The sequence below is a fragment of the Pteropus alecto genome, unplaced genomic scaffold, assembly GCF_000325575.1.
Source record: "Pteropus alecto unplaced genomic scaffold, ASM32557v1 scaffold8, whole genome shotgun sequence".
In the NCBI taxonomy this organism is placed as follows: domain Eukaryota; kingdom Metazoa; phylum Chordata; class Mammalia; order Chiroptera; family Pteropodidae; genus Pteropus; species Pteropus alecto.
In genome coordinates, this window is record NW_006494609.1 from 24,702,227 (window position 1) to 24,726,340 (window position 24,114).

General features: G+C 65.9%; 1 protein-coding gene across 7 annotated transcripts in view; it reads right to left on the bottom strand.

The window, feature by feature from the left end:
• Positions 1 to 7,427: 7,427 nt before the first annotated feature.
• Positions 7,428 to 24,114, bottom strand: part of BRF1 (BRF1, RNA polymerase III transcription initiation factor subunit) — a 62,280-nt gene continuing 45,593 nt past the window's right edge. For 4 of the 7 annotated variants that reach the window (XR_003044116.1, XR_003044114.1, XR_003044113.1 and 1 more), the window contains 11 exons: positions 20,941 to 21,090; positions 19,936 to 20,029; positions 18,958 to 19,084; positions 18,462 to 18,501; positions 18,282 to 18,374; positions 14,737 to 15,006; positions 13,325 to 13,386; positions 12,803 to 12,884; positions 12,673 to 12,728; positions 9,542 to 11,782; positions 8,948 to 9,044 (listed from right to left, as the gene is read on the bottom strand). Coding sequence is in view for 2 of the 7 variants with exons in the window: in XM_015599639.2 (XP_015455125.1) it covers positions 8,450 to 8,487; positions 8,873 to 9,044; positions 9,542 to 9,593; positions 11,526 to 11,782; positions 12,673 to 12,728; positions 12,803 to 12,884; positions 13,325 to 13,386; positions 14,737 to 15,006; positions 18,282 to 18,374; positions 18,462 to 18,501; positions 18,958 to 19,084; positions 19,936 to 20,029; positions 20,941 to 21,090; positions 21,376 to 21,841 (1,959 nt within the window). In the remaining 5 variants the exon portion in view is untranslated. Of the gene's footprint in view, positions 8,488 to 8,872; positions 9,045 to 9,541; positions 11,783 to 12,672; positions 12,729 to 12,802; positions 12,885 to 13,324; positions 13,387 to 14,736; positions 15,007 to 18,281; positions 18,375 to 18,461; positions 18,502 to 18,957; positions 19,085 to 19,935; positions 20,030 to 20,940; positions 21,091 to 21,375; positions 24,092 to 24,114 lie in introns of those variants that run through there. The other 3 variants (XM_015599639.2, XM_006925613.3, XR_003044112.1) reach the window with 3 other exon arrangements.

Sequence of the window (24,114 nt, forward strand, 5' to 3'; positions counted from 1 at the left end):
GGGGCTCCCCGAGAGGCCCCGCCCCGTAACCGGCTCCGCCTCGGGCCCCGCTGGACTCGGACCCCTGGTCGCCGGCTTGGCCCCGGCGCCGCAAATGAAGCCATGCGTGGGGCGGGGCGCGGTGTTTATTTCCCCAAAACAGCATCAGAAGTCCTGTTGCTGGCACATGGCGCCGCAACGCGCCTGCTTCACCTCCTTGGGTGGAAGACAGCCGGGAGGGCCGCCCCGCGGGTCCCCGCACCCCTTGGCTTTCTGCGAGGGTGGGGGGCAGCGGAGTCCTCACGCCCGCGGTCGGGGGCCTCTTCCAGGCCGCGCCGTGGGGGCGGGGCGCACGCAGGGAGAGGTGACGTTCTCGCTCCCTCTGGAATCTGCGGGCTTGTCCGTGCAGCCTCCCAGGGGTGCCCGGGAGGCCAGCCAGGGCCATATTTCTCTGGGGCCCTCCCCCTTGGGGACAGCAGTGAACATGGGCAGCTCAGTGTGCAGAACTGAGCGGGGAGGCCAGCTGCGACGGAGCAGTGGGGGTCCCCACCCAGAACCCAGCCCAGTGCTGCCTCAGCCCAGGTGCGCCCTCATCCCCACCCCTGATCTGCGGGCCTCTGGGAGGCAGCCGCAGAGCTGTAACCAAGGCAAGTGAGTGCAGGGCGTGTGTTGGGGGTGGGGCCCGGCACCTGACCCTTCCCCCCTTAGAAAGCCACAGCAGGAAGAGGGGCTGAGCAGGGCAAGACCTAGAGGCTTGGGGAGACTGAGGCAGGCTCCTCTTCCAGGCAGGGAGTCCAGAGCTCAGGCCCACGGTGGCCTCCTGCTCCCGTCTGCCCAGCCCAGGGCTTAGCCAGCACTGCCTGGCACTGCCTCCGCTGGCCAGCGGGCCACGCCCTGGACAAGGCTCTGGCCTGGTGGGAGCTCCCCACCCAGGATGGAGATGACGCAGGGTGGGCAAAGTCAGGCCAAAGGGGCATTCAGGCTGCAGGGCCCAGGAGAGGGCTCTGACCCAGCCACGGGGAGCTGGGGGACAAGGAAGGCTTCTCGGAGGAGGTGACACTTGTGTTGGGTTTGTCAGGCGAGGAGGGGACAGAAGGAGGGAGCAACCCAGACACAGGCCTGAGTCAGGAAGAAACCAAGTGTTTGGGGAGAGGCAAGGGGCCTGAGTGGGCGGCCAGGGACTGGAAGGCTGTGGGCAGGGCCTCTGCCAGGATGGGGTGGCATCGCCCTGGCACCAGCTGCTCTCGGGCCAGTTCTGTCCACTACTCTGCTGTGGTGGTCGCAGTGGCTGTGGAGGTGGCCACTGGAGGCCAGCCCTGGCATAAAGGGCATATATGGTGACTCTCGGCTGGGGCCTGGGTGGGGTGGGGTGCCTGGTGAGGGTGGTGCTGTGTGGAGGGTGCTGGAGTGTGGCCTTGGTGATACAGGCCCAGCCTGGGTGGCGGTGGTGGCCGTGACGGTGTGCCGTGGTGCAGAAGGGTGGCCGTGACTAGGGGTGCGGCTCGAGAATGCCCGTGTGGGTGGGGCGCCTCAGCGAGGCTTCCCAGACCGCAGCTCAGTGACCTGGGGTCATGGCCCCCGGCCCCTCCCACGAGCCAGGGCACCCCATCTGCCATGCTTCCGTCCACGCTGCCCTGGCCCTGACCGCCCTCCCCACTCTGCCCCAGCACTGTGGCTGTCCCTCCCGCCAGAGGCTACCTGGGACTCCCCGGCCCACCGTGACATCTCCCGTGGCGTCCTCGGGCACAGCCTGTCCTCACAGGTCACATTTGCATTGTTTTGTGGGTGATCCAGGCCGGGCCTCAGACACGGGGTCTTGCATCGGTAGCTGCCAGCCCGCCGGGCCCCTGCCCGGTGCTGAGCTCGGCTGCTCAGGCCACAGGAAGGAGACCGGCAGCTCTGACTGTGGCCTCACGAGCCTGCAGCGCTTCCTGCGGCCATGTGGTCTGGGCCTGTGGTGCTGGGACTCCAGGTCAGAGGTGACTCTTGGAGGGCCTGGCCTGGGGCAGCCCTGCCCGCCCGCCTTTGTCCCAACCCGCACCTGGCTGGCTGCTCACGCGCCCTTTCCCAGGGCCCGCAGCCTGCACCCCTGCTGTCCTCCACCCAGCGGGCTCTTCCTCAGGGGGCAGGGCCCACTCCCCACCCCAGACAGCAGGCTGAGGCGCTCACCTGTCTGTCCAACCCTCCAGTCCTGGCTGCCCACGGCCAGCAGGGTGGGGCCAGGGCCCACCAGTGCCGAGCACAGCCCCCCACCTCTGCCACACACTGCTCCCCACCCATGGGTTCCACTGTCCCCCTACACTGCAACGGGCACGACACCCCAACCCCAGGGACCTGGCCCTCCACCCCGCCCCAGGTCGGGGCCCACCTGCCACTTCTGCGCCCCCTGGGGCCTGCCCGGCTCCTCCTTTGGGAAACCCGGCCTCCCCCCTATAAAGGGTTCCTGAGGGATGTCACCACTGCACAGACCTAGGACCCTCAGCCGCCAACGGGCAGAACCCTCTGCTTCCCCCCTCCCCCGCCCGAGGGCGCCTGGGGATGCCAGGGGAAGGGCAGAACCACAGGTGGGGGGCAGAGAGGCCCTGAGGTTCACTCCACCTGATCAGGGGACCGCCCCCGGGGCAGATGTAAATGGCAGAGGAACCGTCGATCCAGGGGGCTCCTGCCCTTCCTGGCGTGGAGCTGCTCCCCACACGCACACGCATGCAGAGCTTGCAGGAGGGTCCTCGTCCCACGTGTGGCCAGAGGCTCCCTGCCCGCTCCGCTCCGCCTGGCCATCCTACAGCGCCGCCTGCTGGCCGGGCCCCACAGTGCTGCTGGGGGTGCTTGGTGTGACTGCGTGTGCATGCGTATGCACGGGCTCTCCTGTAGCCTGAGTCATGTGAACACCACACTGCACCCCCAAACACTCAGAGTCCCAGGCCAGGGCCAGAGACAGTAGTTTGGAGAATCTGAATAGCCTCCCTGCCCAGGGCCAGCATGCACCGAGGGGGCCCAGGAGGCCACCCTGTGCGACCTTGTCATTCCGGACTGTCCCACCGGCTGCCCTGAGCACCCACTGCTCCCCATCGCCTAACACTGCGGCCACAGGCCCGCCCGCTCAGACCCCGCTCCCACCCCTCCCCTGCCGTCTGCTGCTCCAGGCACCTTGCTGGCCGGGCTCCCCTCTGCCAGGTCCCCACGCAACTCAGGCCAGCGTTTTGCCAGTGCTCGCTGAGGCCACTCTGGGGGACAGCGAGTGGGAGACGTACGTCCCAGAGTCCTCGGTGGGGTCGGAAGGAATGTCCCCGTGAAGGGCTTCGGTTGGGAGGGGAACCCAAGGGGTGGGGTCCTCGGGTTGCAGGGGACACAGAAACACAAGCTGTGATGGCTTCTCTGTCACCTATGGTGACCCCTCCTGCCCGTGAGCCACCTGGGCTGCAGAGCACCCCCTCGTGACCTGCAGGGCTGTCTCCCCATAGCCGGGGCCCCTCCTGGTGTCCTGTCCCTAGACAGGAGCTGTTCACTGGTTTGGACAGCCAGACAGCAGGGCAGTGAGGGCACTGTGTATGGAGTGTCAGTGGGAGGCCAGGGTCAAGGTCGAGGTCAGGGCTGGTCCCAGTCTGGAGCCCCTGCCCTCCCGGGTCCCCACGGGCCCATTGTGTGGGGACAATGGCTTCCTGAGCCAGGTCCTTCTCCGGCAGGAAGCCATAAAGAGCCCCTACTCTGCCCTTTGAAGGGCCTGGGCAGTCAGTGCCAGAGGCCAAAGTCTGGGCCCCCACCCTTTACCAGCCTGGCTGGGACCCAGGCCTCCCCAGGGACCGGCCAACCCTGCCAGGCACGTAGGTGCTGACCAGTCCAGCTACCGCCCACATGCAGGCATGGCCCCACACACGGTGCCAGAGCTGGACATGATGCCTGGGGGCCCTGGCTCAGGGCCTCTCCCCACAGAGGCCGACTGGACCCTCCTGATCTGCTCCAAGGGACCAGGGTGCCTGTGTGGTGGCCGGGCCTTGTGGGTGTCAGCCCCAAGCAGGCACGCCTGAGCGTGGCAGGGAGCAGGCAGGGGGCCACCCCAGGAGCTGAGTGCCCTGCCCAAGCCCAGCCGGTCCTGGGGTGCCCCCTGCAGCCCAGGGCTACGGCTGCAGTAACTGGGGCCGATCCTGCAGTGGGCTGGGCTGGGTCTGCGCTGCCCAACAGGGCACTGGGGATGCCAGCCCCGGGGGTGTCCCCTCAGCAGTTCTCGCTGTTGCCAGAAAGGGCCCTCCGCCCGGGAAGGGCCCAGCGTGAGCCTGCTCGGGGTGGGGTCCTGCTGGCACGGCAGCCTTGGGCGGTGCTGTGCGGGGCCCATGGTGACAGGAGGGGGTGACAAGAATGAAGCCCCCAGGCCAGGCCGAGCCTGCAGTTCCACTGCTCAGGAAACGGGGTGGCAGCACCTCCACCCCCGAGCAGTGCCGCAGTGGCCGCCGGGCGGGCAGTGTGTAGACCCCCTTTCTCTGATGTGGACCTGCAGGCTCAGACCCCTGGGTACCCCGCTCCTCCACGCCCCACCTATGACCCTCGGTGAGGCCAAGTCTGTCCTGCTGTGACCCAGCAGCCCCTGCAGTGTGGCCCCAAGCATGGGACTGCAGGCAGGACACACACCACACCCCTCCCAGCCTGAATCCCTCAACACAGAGCGTGGGCAACAGGCGGCAGGCCCCACTCTGCAGCCCTCTCAGACCCAGGACAGTGACGAGCCCCCCTCCCGGTCCCAGGCCTGCTGGCCCCTCCACGCAGCAGCGCCGGGGGTGGACCTGGTCCTGGGCCAGCCCAATCCAACCTTGCCCTTCCGACGTCCCCAGGGAGCAGCTGAGGGGCCGGAGGGTGCGGCCTGTCAGTGCTGTGGCCCGAAGGCCTGGATGGGGCTGGTGGGGATGGGGGTAGACGAAGGGACAGGGGGCAGACAGTGCTGCTGTTGCCCAGGGGCCCAGGACTTGTGACGGGGGTGAGAGCAGGGAGTCGGTGGCTTTGCCAGAGGAGGTACTGACCCTCGCAGGGCATGGCGGGGGCTCAGGCCGGGCTCTGTGGAGAAGCATCCTGGCCATCTGCCCTTCTCCAGAGGCCCTCAGGTGGTCTAGGTGGATTGTGGCCATCAGCCCTGCTGCCTGCTGAGAACCTGACCAATCCAAGTGCCCCTGTGGGGCCACCTGGGGAGGTGGGGAGGAGCAGGTAGGTGCATGGGCCCAGGGCATGCAAGGCCTGAATCTGGGCAGGCCGGTGCGACCGCAGCGTCACTGGTGACTGAGCAGTGGACGGCAGAGAAGGGGTGGAGCTGGCCTCGCAGCTCTTGGGAGGTGGAGCTATCGGTCTGCTCCTGGCACTGTCCCCCCATTCCCGCGGCCAGCTCAGGGTCCCAGGATGTGCCAAGGAGGTTCAGAAAGCTCACCTGGGCGCCCTGGTGTTGGGGTCCTGCCCCTGGCCCTGCCCGTTGCTGGCGTGGGCACTGCCCTACCTCCTGGTTCGTCCCCACCCCACGAGGAAGGTCGCCTGCAGTCCTAGCTCTGTGGCCCAGCGCTTGGTGTGGGCTGGGTGACCACAGCAGGTGCCACAGACACAGACAAGCCTTTGACCTTGGCCAGTCCCCTTCCCCCACCTTCCGTGGGGAGTGGGTGAAGGGTGCACCTTGTCACAGCACCCTGCTAAGAGACTGGCTAGAACACCAATGGGCCAACAGGTGACAGCTCAGCCACCCAAGTGGACCTGGGTCCACCTGGAGTCCCTGCCTGCCCCAGTGGTCCAGAGGCTGCAACAGGTCAGGACACACATGTACCTGTGGCATGAGTGAACAGGTGTGTGTGTGGGCACGAGTGAATGTGTACCTGTGTACAGATGGGTGTGCGCACACCTGAGGCCACCTGCACTGTCTTTCCTGGGCTGGCACAGCCCCTAGCCCACCATTGCTCAGGCCTTACCTTTCCCGCTTCAGGACCCTAGGGGGAGGCTGAGCTGGCCAAGGTGAGTCAGCGTGGGGAAGGACGGCAGGAGACCTCCTGGAAAGCCCTCCTGCAGGATGAGCGGGCAGGCCCTGGTCCCACCGCCCAGTGTGACACGTGTGGTGGCAAAAGAGCCTGGCCAGCCTTGGGCTCTGGCCCTGAGGGACACATACATGCCTCTGGACTGCCCGGGACCCACACACCTGTGGACAAATTCCTGTCCCCAGAAAGCCGCAGCATGGCACTTGGCCCTGTTCCAGTCTCACAAAAGACCCCGGCACTGATAGGGCTGGGTGGGCTCAGGGACCCTAGGGAGCAGGGCTGACATGGGGAGCAGGCTACTTCCTCCCAGCTGCCCCCAGCATTGTGGTGAGGCTGGTGGACGGCAGCGTGCTGTCCCCAGCCAGGCCCCAGGAGGACCCGCTCACACCTAATCACAGGCACAGCCTGACCCTGGATTCCTAGGGCCACTTCCCCAGGAAGTGGGTGGCTGTCAGACAGGCGCCAGGGAGGTCACCTCCCAGCTGGGTGACCCTGGGCGTTCACTCAGGATCCTGTTCCTCTTGGCCTCACCTGAGACCCACTAGAACCCACGGGGGAGCCAGTGACAACCCCAGTGATGTTCAGACCATGGGAGGCCACCAGGCGCAGGGCGGAGCACGGGAGAAAGGCCTTGGGAGGGGAGGAGCACTGGACGGCAGAGGGCGGGGCCACAACATGGCTGGGGCCAGGACATGGCTACGGCCACTCCGGAACAGCCCACTCCCCAGGAAGGCGTCCCAGGGACTCCGACCCCAGGGTCTCGGAGGGCCCAGCTCTGCTCGCCAAGGCCAGGGCACCAGGCCTCTGAGCCCTGCGGCACCCACTCCTGGGCCCAGCCGGCAGGGCTGCAGAGGGGGCATCCCATCCCAGCTCTGGACGGAGGGTGCGAGACAGCTGCAGCCCGAGCCCCTCCAGGGAGGGTGCTGCCAAGGCCACTCTGGGGCCAGCAGCTGCAGAGACCTGGCTTTGGGGCAGATGTCCAGAGAGCTGAGAGTGCTGGGGACGGCCACCCCCCAGGGCCCTGGGTCCGATGGGACGGGCTGTCCCACAGCTGGGAAGGCAGCACGCAAATGTGGGACGGAGCCTGCGGGCCTACGTGTGTGGCAGTGGTGGCCTGCACACAGGCACTGGCCGTGACCCAGAGGTGTCCTATCGGCCACTGGCTGCTCACCTTTGGCCTGTCCCCTCCCCACTGGCCACCCGCATGTCCGTGTACTGCAGGTTCCCGGCGGCCCAGGACCCTGACGCCGAATGCTTCTCCCTCACCCTGCAGACTGCCTTTCCCCACCCACTCCCCCTCCCCGCACACCCACCCCAGGGTGACTCCAGCTGCAGCCAGACACGCCCGGCCACAGCTGCCCACCCCCAACCCCCTTCCAGCGTGGAGTCCTCAGGCCCCACCTGCCCCCTCCGGCCTCCAGGGGGTCACGCGTGAAACAACGGACCACAACCTCAGGGTTTCTGCTTAAGCTTTCCTGTTCCACAAACTGCCCTCTGGCCCGCCTCCCAGAAGGTCTAGGGGCAAGGCCAGGAATGGACACCAGACCACAAAGTCCCCAACCCGACCCGCAGACTGCTGTGCTCCGGGAGACGGCATGGGCCCTGCAACGCGATGTGGGGTCGTCTGGCACCCCGCTCATCTTCCCCTGGGGAGCGGGTGGAGCCAGGGCAGGGCATCCAGTGGGCGGAGGCACCTGCCCGCCCTCCCTGGCCACATCCAGGGCAGCAACGCCGGAGCCAAGAGGCTGACAGTGGTCTCTGGGCGAGGCCCGGCCCCCGGGGCAGTGAAGGCTGGTGGGGACCACTCCGAGCAGGACGGCCAGGCTCGGGGATGCCGCGTGCCTTCCCTCAGGACGCGAGCCAGACGCCAACTCAGATGCCAGGCGCCACGGCTCTCGGCTCAGGCTGCAAAACTGCCGCCCAGGCAGGGTGCCCGGGGTTCCTGGGCGCAGAACCACACGGCCCCAGCGCCCAGGCCGGACGCTGGCGGAGAACTGCAGCTGGAAGCACAGGACCAGCAGAGGGAGAGACTGAACGCGGTGCTTCTCGGTGGCAGCGAGAGGGGGCGCAGGGCACCCGGCTCCGTGAGCGGCAGAGACTGGTTCCTGGAACCCGCCAGCTGGGCCTCCCGTGCCTGTTCCCTCAGAAGGGACCTGACAGTCCACCCGCAAAGGCCGCTAGGTCTCGAGGCCACGTCTGGCCACCCGTATGACGACACCGGTCAAGTCCCATGCTAGGGAGACACACGCCTTGCATTGCTCAAAACATGGTCCCAACAGTCCTAATGGCAAACGCCACGGACGCCGCACGAGGCCGTGGGACAAGGACTGCAGAGCAGGCGGGGCAGCACCCTCTTGTCACCAAGGGTCTCGGCGCCCACGTCTGTGGGCTCCAGCCCCAGAGGCCCCGTCTGATCCCCAACGAGACACAGCGGGGTCCGCCACCGGAACACTCCCCAGCTGCAAGGTCACACCTCAGTAGCCATCATCGTCGTCACCGTCACAGCCGTAATCTGCAAAGCGCAGGGACAATGGCAGAGGCTGAGGAGTGCTGTGGGCCAAGGCGCCCAGCGCCCCGCCCCGCCCCCGAGGCTCTGGCGCCAGCTCTGTGGGCCTCGGATGCACGGGGCCCCCACCAGTGGGGACCCCGCTTTGGTCTCATTGCTGTAGGTCCTGGGGGCCAGCGGCCTGGCATGCGGTCAACGCCCAGGACCGCAGTCCTCTGGCAGGGCCACCCTCTGGGCTAGCCCGGTGCCCACTGCCTCCTGAGTGGGCTCCAAACCCACGCGGCTGGTCCATGAACCACCCGCTTCGTTCAGAGTCGACGCAGGCGGCTGCTGCTCTCCAGGGCCCCCACCCCGCCCCGTGCCCACCCCGCCGGGGCCCGCGGAGCCTCACCGCTGCCGCCCACCATCTGCAGGGCGCTGACGCAGGGCTCCCCGTCCTCCTCCTCGGGGTCCTCCTCCTCGGGGTCGTCCTCGGGGTGGTAGGACACGGGCCCGCTCTCCACCACGACCGTCGCGGGCCTCGCAGGCTCGGCTCCCAGGGTGGGGGAGGTCGGGAACCGGGCCTGTGAGCGAGGGGACAGGCTCTGGGACAGCGTGTAGAGCAAGGCTCCCTGACCAGCGGTGACCCTGTCCCGCCCCGCCCCCTCCCGCACCTGCAGCTGCCCTGGGCCTCCCGCTGGACCTGCCTACCTGCTTCTCCGCTATTTCCTGGGAGGGACCAAGACCCTGGAAATGGCGGGCGGTGGGGAAGGGGCCCTGAGCCTGACCTGGAGAGCTGAGCCCCAGGTGAGACTGGACCTGGACCGCCGGAGCAGCCGGGTGAGACCCAGATGCTCTCCGAAGGGCCAGCCCGCAGGCTGCCTGAGGCCAGGGCCGGAGGGTGCACAGCTCCACAGTCACCCCACCTAGTGGGCTCCGGGCTCTCGGCCCCCAGACCCCTCCCAGGACCTCCTCCCCGGCCACGTGGAGCAATGTGCCTGTCTTCCCAGCAACTCGAGGGTCCCCTCTCGGGTCCACTGCTTCCCGAGCTCCCCACCTCCGGCCTGTCCACACAACGCACCTCTCCTGTGGCCGCCTTCTTAGCCAGCTGCGTGGAAACCATCGGCCTCAACCTGCAACGGAACACCGGGTGGAGGACGAGGGAGGGGTGGGGAGGGGGAGCAGAGCTCTAGGACGCAAGACTGCCCCTGTCCTCCCAGTCCAAGCCCCTCGCTCAGCACAGGGTACCCCGATTTCTGCCAACAGCGCCCCTTCCACTGGGCCTGCTCGCCCTCCCCCAGACCTTCCAAACGCAAAGCTGGGGTGCCTGTCCATGCTGTCACTTGCAAGGGACCAAAAAAGAAGCATACCAAATCTTGATGAGTGCTGACTGGCCCCAGAGGAGTAGTGGGAACTCCCGCCTGAGAGGAGCTGTCCAGGCCCAGGAACCCCACACACCCTGGCTGGTGGTGAGAGGCGGGGGCAGGGCCCACAGCCTGGGGGCAGCTGGGGACACACACTGCTGGGAGCCGCAGGGGCTCAGACGGCCGAGCTGCACAGTGCGCCCGAACCTGCCCAGCCCACCGCCCTGGGACCCCCGAGGCCAGGCCCCAATGTGGCGTGCCGGTGAACCCTGGGGACACCAACGGGTGGACAGTCACAGCTGTGGCCGGCTGACAGCAAGGGGCTGGCTGCTCGGTGTGGACAGCTTGTTCAAGAGGAGGGCCAGGTAGTAGGCTCCAAGAGTCTCGGCCAGCGGCCTCCAGGGAACAGGAGACAGGCAGGCACACGCCGTCTGCAGGCCAAGTTCAGAGGGAGCCCTTCCCCCGGTGCCCCAGGCCAAGCAGGAGATCCCGTCCCCAGAACCCGGGAGGTGGCAGCCAGGCCCGCCCTCTCGGCAGGAGAGCTCACTAGCGAGGCCGGGCGGAGCTGGAGAGAGGTGCAGTGGTCCACGGAGAGCGGGATGAGGAAGGGCAGCGTCCAAGGGCCTGGGTAAGGAGTGGGGGCCGTATTTCCAGGCCCTTCTCGCAAGAGCACCTGACTCTGGGCGCGCTGGCCAGGCCTCAGGGGGCCTGCGAGCACCTGAGACGCTGCCCTTGAGCCCAGCCGGCCGCTGGTGAGGTACAGGCATCTCTGGGCTCCCGCGGCCAAGCCCCAGGCCTGCCTGCAACCCTTCCCTGCTGACAGCCTGGACAGAACCTGGGGCCCTGGGAGGGGGCCCCTCTGTGCTGGGCACTGCCGCCCACGCCTGCCCTCTGCCTGCCCGCAGATGCTAGACATGGGGCTGTGGGCAGTGGCATGAGGGTGACGCGCAGCCTCACCGAAGGGTGGACTGGCCAGCCTGAGCAGGAGGGAGACCTGTGCTGGATGCCAGGCCCCCCCTTGGCAAGGCAGTCCACACAGCGCCCACTCTGTAACCACACGGCGAGGAGGGGACCGGCTCAGAAAAGGACTTCCTCAGGTCCCAGCAGACGGGGGGCACCAGGGCAGAGAGTCGGGCAGGCCAGCCGTGTCCCTGCAGCAGGACTGGAAGCAGCTGCCTGAACGGTGACAGGCTGTGCTGGGCACTCAGGGGCTTGAGAAGCGAGTGCGCAGTACCCAATCCAGAGACAGTGTCAGAAAACCCCGAGAAGTGTTTACTCCTCCGTAAAGAATATGAAATGCTAATCAAAGTTTAGCTTCTCAAGTAAATCCCAAACGAAGATGGTGGCAACGCGTGGCTGGACGGGGTGGGGCTGCAGCCCCACACGGCCCTCCCCTCGGGTGACTGCAAGTGCCTGCAGCGCCTACCATGCCTGGGGCTGGGTAGGTGGCAGCAGAGCCCAGACTCGTCTCCTGGGCCAGGGGCAGGTGGACCGGCCTTGGGTGTGGCAGGGGCCCTCAGGGGCCCTCGCCAGGAGCGGCGCACACGGCCGTGGTCTCCCCTGCATCCACTCCACTGGCCCGGCAGTGCCTTGCTCTCGCCAGTCCCCGGAGAGGAGAGCGGGCCCATCTGCTCCCCGGGACAGAGCCAGGCTCCTTCTTGGCTGCCCCCCACGCTCGCTCCCAGCCTGCCGGCCTGGTACCTTTTCCCCACGCCGGGCACCGGGTCGGCCCCGCTCCTGCTGGCCGGCCCCTTCCTGCGCGGCAGCCTCCTGGTGCTGGCCTTGTCCACGGGCGGTGTGTCCTCCCGCTGCGGCCCGCCAGCGCCCTTGCTGTCCAGGCCGCGGAGCACGCTGTAGTCGATCTTGCTGGACAGCCTCTTCTGCTCCAACATCTTCTCGATGGCCTCCCCGGCCGTGCTGGCCTGGATTGGCTCCCGGCGCTTGCAGGACTTCTTGGGCTGTGTGGAGACCCGGCGTCACACCTCCTGGGCGTCTGCAGAGGGAGCCTGCACACCCGCCAGGCGCTGCACAGGCTGTGAGAGCGGGGCCAGCGGACTCCAGGGAAGACCCCACTGTGGAGGGCCGGCCTGCGCCTCCCCTTGGCCGGGGCCCATCTGCCTAGCTGCACCAACCCCAGCAGGCGGGACCTGGGCAGCCGCTGCCATCAGCTGGGAGACCAGCCCAAGGCCACAGGGGCTTCTGCAGCCCACCCTGCCGACTCTGACTACACCGGGTCGGTGGCTGAGGGCAGAGCTGGGAGCTTGCTTCCCGTATTCTGGATGTCACCCAGCACAGAAATATAGTCCCTGGACCTTGTTCTGGGTGCTGGAGCTGCAGGCCTCCTGCAGAAACCCCCTCCCCACCCCAATGCTGGCTCTCCAACCCAGCAGCCTTCCTGAGCAGCCTCCATAGTGGTACAGGGGGCCCCAAGCTCCAGAGTCCGCCTCTCTCAGCCCCAGAGGTCTTGGGGCTCAGCCTTCCAGTGGCCGTGCAGGCTCCTGTCTCCTCCCTCGCTCCACTAGGGGCCTCCCCGCCCGACCATCTGGAGTGGCTGAGCTGTGTCGCCATGACCGCGAACAGGGCAGGGGCAACGTGAGGAGCAGTCTTTGCTGGGTCACAGGGGTGGAGCAGGGAGGGGCCCTCGGGTGCTTCTCTGACTTGGGACACACTCCAGGAGCCTCACCATAGGCCCCAAGTCCCGACAGCCTTCCTGGGGCTCCCCGCAGCTCAAGAGCGTGCCTATCCGAGGGGCGGCGGGCCGCAGGGCCGGGGCCGGAGGGCAGGGCCCGGCTGGAAGCCCCCGCCACCGGGCGGGAAGGGCCGGCGTCCGCCCCGGAGCATGCCCTACCTTGTGCTCCTTGTAGATGCCCAGCTCCTTCTCCTTAGCGATTCGTGCTTCCTTCTCTGAAACGACCACACGCGTCAGGATCAGCAGGGCCCTGCGCCCCGGGCGCCCAGGCAGGCGGGCCGGCGCTTACCCCTCTGCTCCCGCAGGTACTCCGCGTTCTCCCGCATCCACAGCTCCGCCTTCACGCGGGCTTCCGCCTCGTTCAGGATGTACTAGGGCAGAAAGCGGCGTCACATCCAGAGAGCACGCTCGGGTCTCGGCCACAAACGTGCTTCTCATTCATGTAACAGCAGGGTGGGCCTCTACCCCAAGGGGACCTGCCGCCCCGCCCAGGGCACAGGGGCGGCCAGCCGGGGTGCGGGGCCGCAGGCTCCGAGGACGCAGAGCCTCCGGAGGGTGGGCGCGAGGCCAGCTGAAGAACCGACACAGTCCTCGGAGCTCCGCCGCGCGGTCAGGGGCAAACGTCGTGTCTGCTGGGGACGAGCCCGCAGGACAAACGTGCCAGGGAACGAGCTGTGGGAGCCGCTAAGGCCTCTCCAAAGACACGACGTGCGGGGCGCCCGGGGTCGCAGACGCACCACCAGACGGGTCGGCGTGGGACCCGCGCCTGTGCCCTGGGGCCGGCCCCGGGGGAGCACAGAGCCCCGCTCACCCTGTCGATCTCCAGGTCGTCGATGCCGCTGAGGTCCAACTCGCCATCGCCGCTCGCATCCTCTAGAGGAAGCACAGCTCCCAGTTAGCGCGGACGCCCCGGGGTGGCCTCTGGAGCCCCGGCCTCTGCTCGCCGCGCGCGGGGACCAGCAGACATCCCCCTACGTGAAGGGGCGGGACGCTGAGTGGGCTGCAAAGCAAACCGCACCGGCCCCCCTGCGTCCCACAAAGGAGCCTTCCAGAGCAGGACGGGGCCTTGGGGAGCCCTCAGTGACCGGGCTCAGGATGACTCCAACACCCGTCAGGCCCCCTGGCCTGCCCCAGCTGGGTCGGCAGCATGACCTGCACGGCCCAGAAATGCGGGCGGCCCCTGCTGTCTGCCGCTGAGTCCCATCCGCAGCAGCCCACACGCAGAAGGCCTGGAGGATGCTCTGCAGCCACGTCTCTGCTCTGCAGCCCAGGCCCTGCAAGGGCCAACCTGGGCGCTCCGGCGCGCCCCTCGCGTCCCTCTGGGCCCATCTCGGGCTCTTAGGTCAAGCCAGAACCGCTTCTTTCGACTCCAGGGTCCCGGGGTGCTGCCTCGGGGCCCCTGTACGTGCCGTCTGGCGCCCTGCAGAACCTGCCCCGGGCTCCATTCACACAGCAGCCCCTTCATGGGACAACTGGATGTAAGGGATGGGCTGCGTCTGTGTCACTGTCCCTTGCCCCATGAGACCACCACTGTCATCGGGGCAGACGCACAGTCACCGACTGCCATTCTGAGCCCACAGGACAGGAGATAAACATCTAAGCGGCTGGACGGCTTCTCTGAGCAGCGTCCCCTCACACGGAGCTCCAGCCCTCAGTGCCAGGAGAGTGGGGGTGCTGAGCCTGCAGTGTGGGGCCGGGGAGGACTCTCCCGGCAGAGGACAGGACCCGCTGTTGGCACTGACTCGACGGATCTGGACCTGCCAGCACCCGTGCCCAGTGGGCTCGGGGGGACAGTCCCCTGCTGAGCACCCACCACTGCTGGCACAGTGAACGACGCCCGCCTAGCCGTGCAGACAGTGCCCGCGGCCAGCATCTCCCACAGGGTGGACACACACAGAGGGGCGGGCGCAGAGTGCCGGTCTGCCCCCAGGCCCCTCTGTGACACGTGGCCACGGATGCTCAGCTAAGATTCGCAGGACGCCACCACGAGGATGCGTCCTGGGCCCCCAGGGGGGGCAGGAAGGAGAGTGCGGCCGCGAGCCCGGGGCCTGGGCCAGCGGGCCCGCAGACGACGGACCCAGGGATGGCAACGCGCTGTCGCCATTCGGGTGTCAGAACGTGCTGGGGTGCCCTGGCCACGCCCACCGTTCTAGGCTGCGCCTCCCATGGCCCTAGACATCGCCCGGCCTCCACCTGTCCGCCCGCCTGTCCCGGGGTGCTCACTGGGGTCCCGGCTCTGGGAGGAGATGCATTCGCGGACGGGCTCGCAGATGCCCAGGCTGGCCGCCGTGGGCAGGGGCCCGAGCAGGGCCTCTAGGGCGGGGGGCCCGCCGCCCAGGCCTGGGCCGCCCGCTGCCTCTGAGCTGCCGGGGACGCCTCTGCCGAGCAGCTCCCGGTAGAAGTCCTTGTTTAGGTGGCTGGCAGCGGCCTCCAGCTCCTCGTCCTCGGCGTCTTCCTCACCCAACAAGCTGGCCGTTGCGTCCTCGACAGAGCCTGGGGACACAGTTCCACACACCGCCTGTCAGCTGCGGAGAGCACCGGGGAGAGCCCCTCTGTGCAGAGCAACGGCCCGGCCAGCTGCAGGCGGCACTGGCTCCACTGTGAGCGGAGAACAGAGGAACCGCCAGAGCCGGCAGGAGGGCGGGCCCCGCTGTCCGTGCGCCCTCCAGTGGACCGCAGCCGCCACGACGCCTGACGGGAAGGAGCACAAGACGGGTCACAGGCCGACGCGTGGCCGCCCGGAGCAAACCGGCTCGGAAACAAAGGAAAAAGGTTGGGCTCTCTGGGCTGGGCAAAAACAGCTTAGGCAGGACCAAAAAACAGAGCCCTCAAGTTACCGATGGGTCGGATTTCAGCGAAACCGGGACAGTGCGCAGATTCACAGCGGAGCCCCCGGCTGACGAAGGACGCGCGTTTAGGAGGCGCAAAGAGCTCCCCATCATCCAGGACGAGAAAATGCACGACCCAGTGGGAGGGACAAGAGTCAAATGGACGTTTCAGCAGAGACCACCTGGATGGTCGCCACGTCCTGACGAAGACACAACGAAGCCACAGTGAGCGCCCCGCTGGAGGTGGCCCGGACACCCCCGCGCCTGGTGGGTGGACGTGGCGTGGCCACGCTGGAAAGTGCTGGGTGGTCTCTCGCAGGTATAAATGCCTGCCCTGCTGCGGCCCAGCCAGCTGCTCGGCTCAGCGCGGGCCCTTCTGGGACCCCACTAGACCCCACGTGAAAAGCACGGTCCTGCAGGGCCCGCGCAGCCCAACCCAGGCTGCCTCGGCCTGTGGCCGGCCAACCTGCGCGGGTCCCACGGGTCTGCCGCCCCGGGACGTGCCCAGCCGTGTGTGCGCCTCCCTCACGGCGCCCCGCGGGCCCTCCCTCCACGCCGCCCACCCCACCGTGAAGCCCGCTCTGTGACCACGCATGTCCCCTGACGTGCCTGCAGGAGGCGAGCAGCGGGAGGGCAGTGGTCTCTGCCCTCTGTCCCTGGGGGTCCCAGAGCCCAGCTCTGGACACATGCCACACATTCCTCTGAGGGACGGGCCCCTCCTTGTGGCCACGGCCACGGCCACTTCTTCCTCCACCGGCCCCGACTGCCCTCCAGCCTCGGCTCTCCCATAGGCATCTGATCACCTCCCGCACTCGCATGGCCTCCCTCCCTGCAGCGTGTCCCGAGGGCACAGTGACACAGGACAGGGCACACGGTCTGAGGGGCAGCTGCACGACCAAGGGCCAGAGGCACACTGCTTCATCCGCTCAGTTCCAGGTGGGCTGGGCGAAGGGTCTGCCACCTGCCAACCAACCTGGAGAGATGTGGACAAGGCCTCATCCCCACGGCCTCACTGAGAGAAGCAGGAGGCAGGGTGGCCCTTGACAGCACTAGCCGCTGGGGGTTGGGAAGGACATGCCTGTTTGATGACGTCAGGCAGGCACAGACGGGTGCTGCCAGCAAACAGAGGACCGAAGTGACGACGTTGAGAAAACCAGTGGACAACACACGACCCCTAGCCAGGTCCAGAGCACGCCTCGCCGAAGCAAGCTTGCTTCCGCCTGTGCCAGAGGGCAGAGCCCAGCTCTGCCACGTGGGACGAAGACAGGACACGGCAGTGGGGGCGGCAGACAGTGCGGAGCAGCGCTCAGACCCACCGGGGTGCCAGGCACCCACAACATGCCGGCCACAGGAGCTGCAGCGGGGGCGGCGGACATCAGCCACCGTGTTTGTAAGACATCACGGGGCAGAATGAGTGAGGATCAGGCCGAGAGGAGCGTCAAGACCACTGCCCGGGGCGGAAGCCCGGGCTGGGCCGTAGCAGAGCGGCCCCCTCCCCAAGCCCCAAAGGCACCTCCAATCAACAACTCAGCCAGACGCGCCATAAACAGCACAAAGGAGGAACCGCCAGTCACAATGTGATAAATGTACAAGCAACAAAAGGCTCCCGCATCCACCGCCCACTGGAGTCTGAACCGTCACTTGGCTCTGCACATCAAAGACGCACGGCCTGAGACTGAGCAGCAGGAAGCACCTGATGTCACGACAGCAGGTCGAGGCTCCAACCACGCCAGGGAGGCAGCCTGCCCTGCACGTGGGTGGCCCCACACCCAGAGTGACGCATCAAGCAGCGACTGAAAAGTTCTGGAAGGACAGGGCCGAAGCAGGAATCGCTGGCTTAGCACAGAGGAAGGCAGCAGAACTACTCAGCGCGGCGCTGGAAAACTGGACGCGGTGGAAGCGACCACGCAGACCCCAGCAACGACACGCGCTGGCACGCGCAGCACGAGGTGGGTGTCGTGACCCTCGAGGGCGCCTGGGCGCTGGGAGCCGTGCGCCCGCCGCCAGCATCACGAGAGCACCCCAGGCGCACTGCCCGCCCAGCACCGACCGACGCCCAGGCTCCGAAGCGGGTCTCCGCCGAAAGCGCGCTGCTCTGCAGCACGTGAGGTTGAGCCGCCGTGCGCCGGGGCCGATCGCGCCCGGAGAACCCCGCGCTGCACCAGGGAGCACTTCCGTGACGACCGCCCTGGCGCACGGGAGCACAGAAGCGGCTCGCGGAGTCTGCGTCGCCCCAACGGCAGCGCCGAAGGCAACGGGGGGGAGTCCGCCTCCAGCAGCCAGCGCTGTGGTGGGGACGGCCACGTCCCTCAGGCCACCAAATGAGCAGAGTGCCAGGCAGGGCCAGGTGGACAAGGAAAATGAGTGCTGGCGGCTGCGGGGACCGGAGGAGGGGCGCCCGCCGCCCACATGGAGCATGGACGGGGCGCTGGGCGGCACATGAACGTCGCTTGGTGCTGCGGTAATGGCACGCGCCACCCCGGAGCACTGGGCAGGGGGACGTCGGGCGGCACCCCTACATGGCGACCCGAGCAGGCGGGGACATGTACGCAAGGAATCCTGCCAAGAATGCACCCAGCAGCTGGACAGGGCCCCGACCCCAAAGAGGGCACGTGGGGCGAGCCTCTGCCCAAGGGTGGTGGGCCTGACCCCAGAACAAGAGCCTGGTCTGGGATGCGACTTCAGCCCAGGGCAGCAGGGCGAGGACACAAGTCAGGAAGACCCGGGTGCTGGGGAGCTGCTGGGGGGGGCGGGGCTGAAACCTGGGGGACGGGGGTGTCCTAGGAACAGCCAGACATAGCACAGGGTGTTAGGGCCAGCAGGTGACCAGCTGCCTGGGGTGGGGCAGGACACGTGGCCGTGGAAGGAGGTGGGAGGGCAGGCACGGGAGGGCGGGCACGGTGACCCAAGCATGGCCGGGTGCGGGGAGGGCGGACTGACCGTCTCGTGCCAGGCTGGCCAGGGCCCCCTTGGCCTTCGGCCGGCTGTTCTCCAGCTCCATCTCGATCGCGTCCTGGTAGCCGGATATCTCACCTGCGGCGGTGGACAAGGAGCGGAGAGTAAGCGCGGAGCGCCCTCCCTGAGGACGCGAGGCGCCGGCGTGGCCGGGTGGCTGGTTACCTTCGACTTCCTCCAGCTTTTTCGACAGGACTTGCTCGAGCTGAAAACGAGAGGACGAGGACACTGAGTGCGGTGGTGGGATGAGCGTCAACCGGACACGGGCCCCCCGGGCTTGTCACCGACGCCCTGGGACCTGACGCCGCCTCGCGGGGACCAGCTTCCCTGCCAGTCGGGGTGTCAGCAGCAGCAGCTTTAGGGGGCCGACGGGGGGACACTGAGCTGTGGCCTGGAGCCCGCCTGCCAAGAGGGATGCGTGTGTAGCCCCCGGATGAACGGGCATGCTGGCACCCCTAGGGGCAGGATGGGGACGAGGACCGGAGCGTAGCCCAGCCTGTGCCCCCATTGGTCCCCTCCCCGCCGTGCGCGGGCACGTGGGCCCACTCCGGCCTTGGTGACCAGGCGCGAGTTCTGAGTGAGAACGTGAAACGGCGGCTCTGCAGAATGCCCGGGGGCCCCGCGTGCTGACGGGCGACGCGCGGCCACGGCTGCAGGTCACCTGCTTCAGGCGCAGCTTCCTCTGTCCGGCCGTGTACGACGGCGGGTCGCACTCCTCTTCCAAGTCGATCTTCATGAACTCGTCCACGGTCAGCTGGCTGGTGGGGGTGTCCTCAAACTCTGTCAGCCTGAAATGGGGACGTGGAGCGGAATCTGATGCTCCTGAAACCAGCCACCAAAGCAGCACCCAGCTCATGACGCGGCTGCTCAGACGTCCCCGAACGTCCGGCCCAGCGCCCCAGTCACACTCCGCCAGGGCATGGCCCAGGCACTCTCCGGCAGCCCCTTGATCCTGCCGGGCCCCGGCACTGCCACGGCCCCCACAGGCAGGCTGGCACAGGCTCCTCACCAGGTTGCCCAGCTCAAGATCGTTCCCACCAACTCAGTTAACTTTCTCACTTCATGTGATCTCCAAAATGTTCAATGAAAAGAATTTTAAAAAATTAGAAGTCAAACAAGCACATGATTTTCCAGCTGCCTTTGAAAACTGCCACGGGATGTGCCCGAAGGTGGAGAGCAGCCACCACGTGCTTCAGACGCACTCAGCAGACAGGGCTGCCAGGGCCCCACGCTCCCTCATGACAGTCCAAGCGCAGCTGCCCCTGGAGCTGAGAGGTAGCAACCCCTCCACCCCGTCTGCAAAGCAGGGCCTCGCTGGGCCGCCTGGGCACATGGACGCTGAGGCCCTCTGAGCTCAGCTTCCTCCAAGCGACTGGTGGCTCAGGCTGCACTGAGCAGGGGACAGGCGCGGCCACCCTCAGCGCCTACTTCCTGACCGTTTCAAGCCTGGGCAACTTCACAAACCACTGTCCGCCCCAACTTACCTTGGGTATGGAAGGAAGGGGCCGCCACTAGACGTGACGATGCGGCCTCTGCAGGTGGCCGTACGGCTTCCTGGCCAGACAGGAGGCAGCGGCACCCTGGGGCCCCCCTGCAAGGACCCTGGGAGGCGCCCTGCCCGGGCGGGGGTGGTACGCACCTCTTCCGCAGCGTGGACTCGCACACCTTGACCACGCTGATGACCTCCTTGACGGTTCTGCGGAAATCGTGCATCCTGGCTGCGACCAGCAGCGCTGGAAAGGCACACGCGGGGCCCTGAGAAGCAGGCCTGTGCCGCGCCCCAGGTCAGAGGGGTGGGGACTGCAGGCAGCGAGACCCTGCCTGGACGCCGTGCCACAGGCACGCTGCTGGGAGACGCCGCGTTCTGCCTGTGGGTCATCAGAACACCCTGCGAGCGAGTGGGCCGCCACTTAGTGTGTAGAGCCTGCTGGTCGCCCGCGGTTAGGTACAAGGACAACCAGAGGACGCTCTGGGAGAACTGCACGCAGCCCCTGAAAGCAAGCGCGTTAACTCTGCGGGGACCTGTCTGGGAAAAGCTGGGCGGAGCTGGGCTCTGAGGACACGGCCCGGGCCGGGGAGGAAAGGGGTGGCCCCACGTGCTGTGCGTGGAGACCATGGCCAGTGGACCCGGAACCTGCACTGCAGTCTCAGAGGTCAGAGGTCAGGCTCTGAGATGGGCACGGAGCTTGGGCAGCGCTGCGCCTGCTGACGTCCGAGCACAGGACGCAGCTCGGCTCGCAGTCGGGAAGGAAGGCGCCCTGTGGGTGCCTGGAAAGGGGCCAGGAGGAAGAGCAAGGGCCCTGCCGGCCTCCCGGGGAGGGGTTCCAGGTCCAGGGGCTCCGGCACACCAGTGGCACCAGGAACACAGCAGGACTGTCTGTGGGCAACTGCCACCAGAGGGGACACCACACAGCTGTCCCCTGGGGTTCAGGGAGCCAGCTGAAAGGCTGGGGCACCCACGCTCTGCAGTAACGACTCAGCATGGGGGCAGGGCACAGCGACCCAGCAGTCAAGCCCTGGGTCAAGGCCAGGGAGCCGGGTGGTCCCCTCAGCATGTAAGGTCTTGCTCTGCCCCCCAGGACGCAGGCACAGGAGAGGCTGGGAGGCAGCTCTGGGAAGGCTGCCCTGACTCAGACATGGGTACCTGCCCCGCAGAGGCCCGAGGGGCGCCGGCCCGTGTGCATCCAGTCCCTCTTCATCCTCTGCAGGAGCCGGAGGGCCGTCATGGACACCTCGTGGTTCTTGTCCCCGAACTCCAGCAGGTGGGCGAAGCGCGGGATGTACAGGCAGGGGTCTGCGGCAGACACGCGCCTCAGTCGTGCCCTGCCGCGGGCGCATCGCCACCATCCAGGCGGCACGAAGCACACCCCGCCCGCGGATCCACCCTCACCCGCCGCACGCGGCACAGGCTCCCTGGGGGCCCCCTCCCTTGGGGCTTGCTGCGGCCGGTGCCCCGCGCCTGGGGCAGGGGGCTAGGCCCCAACAGGCGCCGCAGGCGTGGGTGTGGGCGCCCGCGCGACACCCTGCAGCTCCGTCTGGCGGTTCGTGGGCTACTAGCGAGGCTGAGCACACGTCTTACATTTCCACTTGCTGCCCTTGCTCTGTGAAATGCCACCTTCCGCTTTCTGACCCTTTGTCCAAGAGCCACGGGCGTCACCCCTGTACCTCAGCGCCTCTCGGTAGCCGATGGAAAGCGGCCGGGCGCGCGGAAGCGGGAGGGGTGATGCGCATGCGCACACAGGCCGGGCTGGCCAGGCACCGGGCGCCCAGGCTTCACAGAGCGCCCAGCTCGGCGTGGGCAGCACCACCGAGTCACCTAAGGACTCAGCCGAGCACTGCGATTGCAACGCGTGCCCTCGGGGAAGCTCGAACGTCGGGCGAGAGGAAAGCTTCACTCGAGAGGGACTGCTGGGGCTGAGGCCACGGAGCGGGCGCCGTGAGGGGGCAGCGCTGGCAGACAGTGCGGCACCGGGGAGAGTGGGGGACCCTGGGGGGCACGAGGGCGGGGCTGGTGAGCTCACTGAATCCCCCACTACCCTGGGCATCCTCCTCCTGCCACGTGGGCCGGCTCCCTCCCCGCACCTCCTGACCTGATCACGCTCTGACCCTCAAGTCCTGCGAGCTCCTAAGAGGACCACTATGTGTCCCCTGACAGCTTTGGCTCACGTGAAGGACCCAGGAACGGTTTCTGAGGCCAGGGAGATTAGCACCAGCCCCTGAGGAACTGCGTGGACCCAACTGACACTGCCCTACACAAGCCAGCAGTGCCTCCCGATGGCGACCCACGACCAGGACCCTAACGGCCGCACCCCTCCCAACACAGGAAGCTGCTAGCTCTCACCCCCTTTCCAGGTGAGCAGATGCCACAGAAACCGCAGGTGTCCGAGGCCACATGCCCCGCCTCGGGAGGGGGGAGCAGACACAGGGTTGGGCCTAGGCAACGTGGAGCTACAGGCCACTTCTACCCTGGATGTATCGGATTTATTTGGAGGTTTATATGGTGATTTGGTTGCTTAAAAATATATTATTGGGAGAAAACAACTGAGATATATTTTTTAAATTATATAATTGTTAAGGTTTCTAACTATTTTCAATAAAACAAACTATCGGAGCTAAGGTTTTAAAAAGCACGTTAAAAGATCTCATCCTGACTAAAATAGGACTTTGACACTAAATTCTTGAAGCAGAAAAACTGAAGTTTAAAAATACTGGTACAAATTTCAAGACAAATATACCAGGAGACAGGGTGGTGGTGAGAACCGGGGGGGCGGGAAGAGGCTAAGAGTAACAACCCACAAACTCAGACCACGTGACCTGAGCGAGAGTCTATCATAAGCTGGAGAAAAAGGCAAAATCTAAGATATGCTATTTACGAGAAAATGCAAAAATGCGAAGAACAAACGGCTGTGCTGGGACACGCGCGCAGGGTCGCCCAGGGCAGAGGGCGGCAGTCACGCCACCGCCACGCTGGGTTCAAGGCGATGGTGCCGTGAAAGGCGCCAAGGTGAACATTTTATGACGGAGAGAAAATCACCCTAAAGGCAGACAGACGTTCAGTAAGAACCAAACACAGCACAAAGCGCTGGACACAAATTTCGAACCACGCTAATGTGAGGCTAACACAGCTCTCAAACTTGACAATCTAAGGGGAAAAAGATCACGTGGGAAGCTGGACACCACCACCCCAGGCTGGATTTAACAAATACATTTTAAGTTCAATACCCCACAAACAGCAACGATGCCTCTCTAAAGCCCGGGGGACAGTTATGAAAACTGGCCACGTCTTAGAGAACAAAGCAGCCCTCGACATGGCCCGGAGAGGAGAACTCTTACAGGGCATGCCCTTGACCTCGAGTGAGAACACTGAAGCTTAGCCAGTAAAAGGTAAACACGGTACCCGCACTTCCAAGCAAACTATTAGGATATTAGGTAACTTCGTAGACTTCCTCCAACGCGTTGTTAAAGGAGAAATAATGAATTAAACGTTAAATAGAAAATTAAAGGGTTTAAAGGAGGCAAAAGGGAATAAGCAGAAAAAATAACCACCAGGAAAAAAATTCTTAAAAGATAAAACCAAAAAAATACTGTGGTACTGGTGCAAAGACAGAGGGACCCGGGGGACAGAAGAGAGCCCCCAAAAAAACCAACACACAGACACACACAGTCAATGACCTCCCGTAAGATGCTCGAAGGGGAAGGGCATCTCTTCAGCAAATGACGTTGGAAAACCCGACATCCACACGCAAGAAAATGAAAAGTGTCCTTTGTCTTGGATCTTGTGAAAACTAACTCAAAACAGTAAACAACTAGCTGTAAGATATGAAACTATAAATCTCCCAGGAGAAAACTTAGTGGAAAAGCTTCATGGCGTTGGAACGGGCAATGATTTCCGGGATACGACACCCAAAGCACAGGCAGCAAAAACAGACAGATGAAACTACATCAAACTGAAAAACTTCCCGCAGCAAAGGGAACAACCAACGGAGTAAAAGGGCCCCAAAGAAACGGGAAACGTTTCCAAGTTACGTGTCCGATAAGGGATTAACGTCTCCTAAAACTCGTCCACAAAAAAACGAGAATGTGGGCTGAGAACTTGAATAGTCATTTCTCCAAAAAAACAGACATGGCCAACAGGCACATGACTAGGTCCTGACGTCACCGGTCATCATGGACATGCACATCACAGCACCACGACACAGCTGTCTACTGGTGAGGGTGGAGTGGCCCCACGGAAGCACAGCACGCAGCCTGCGGGCCCCTGGCCCTGCGGTCAGCCCGCGGCAGTCCTGCGGGCCCCCGGCCAGGAGAGGGCGGGCCC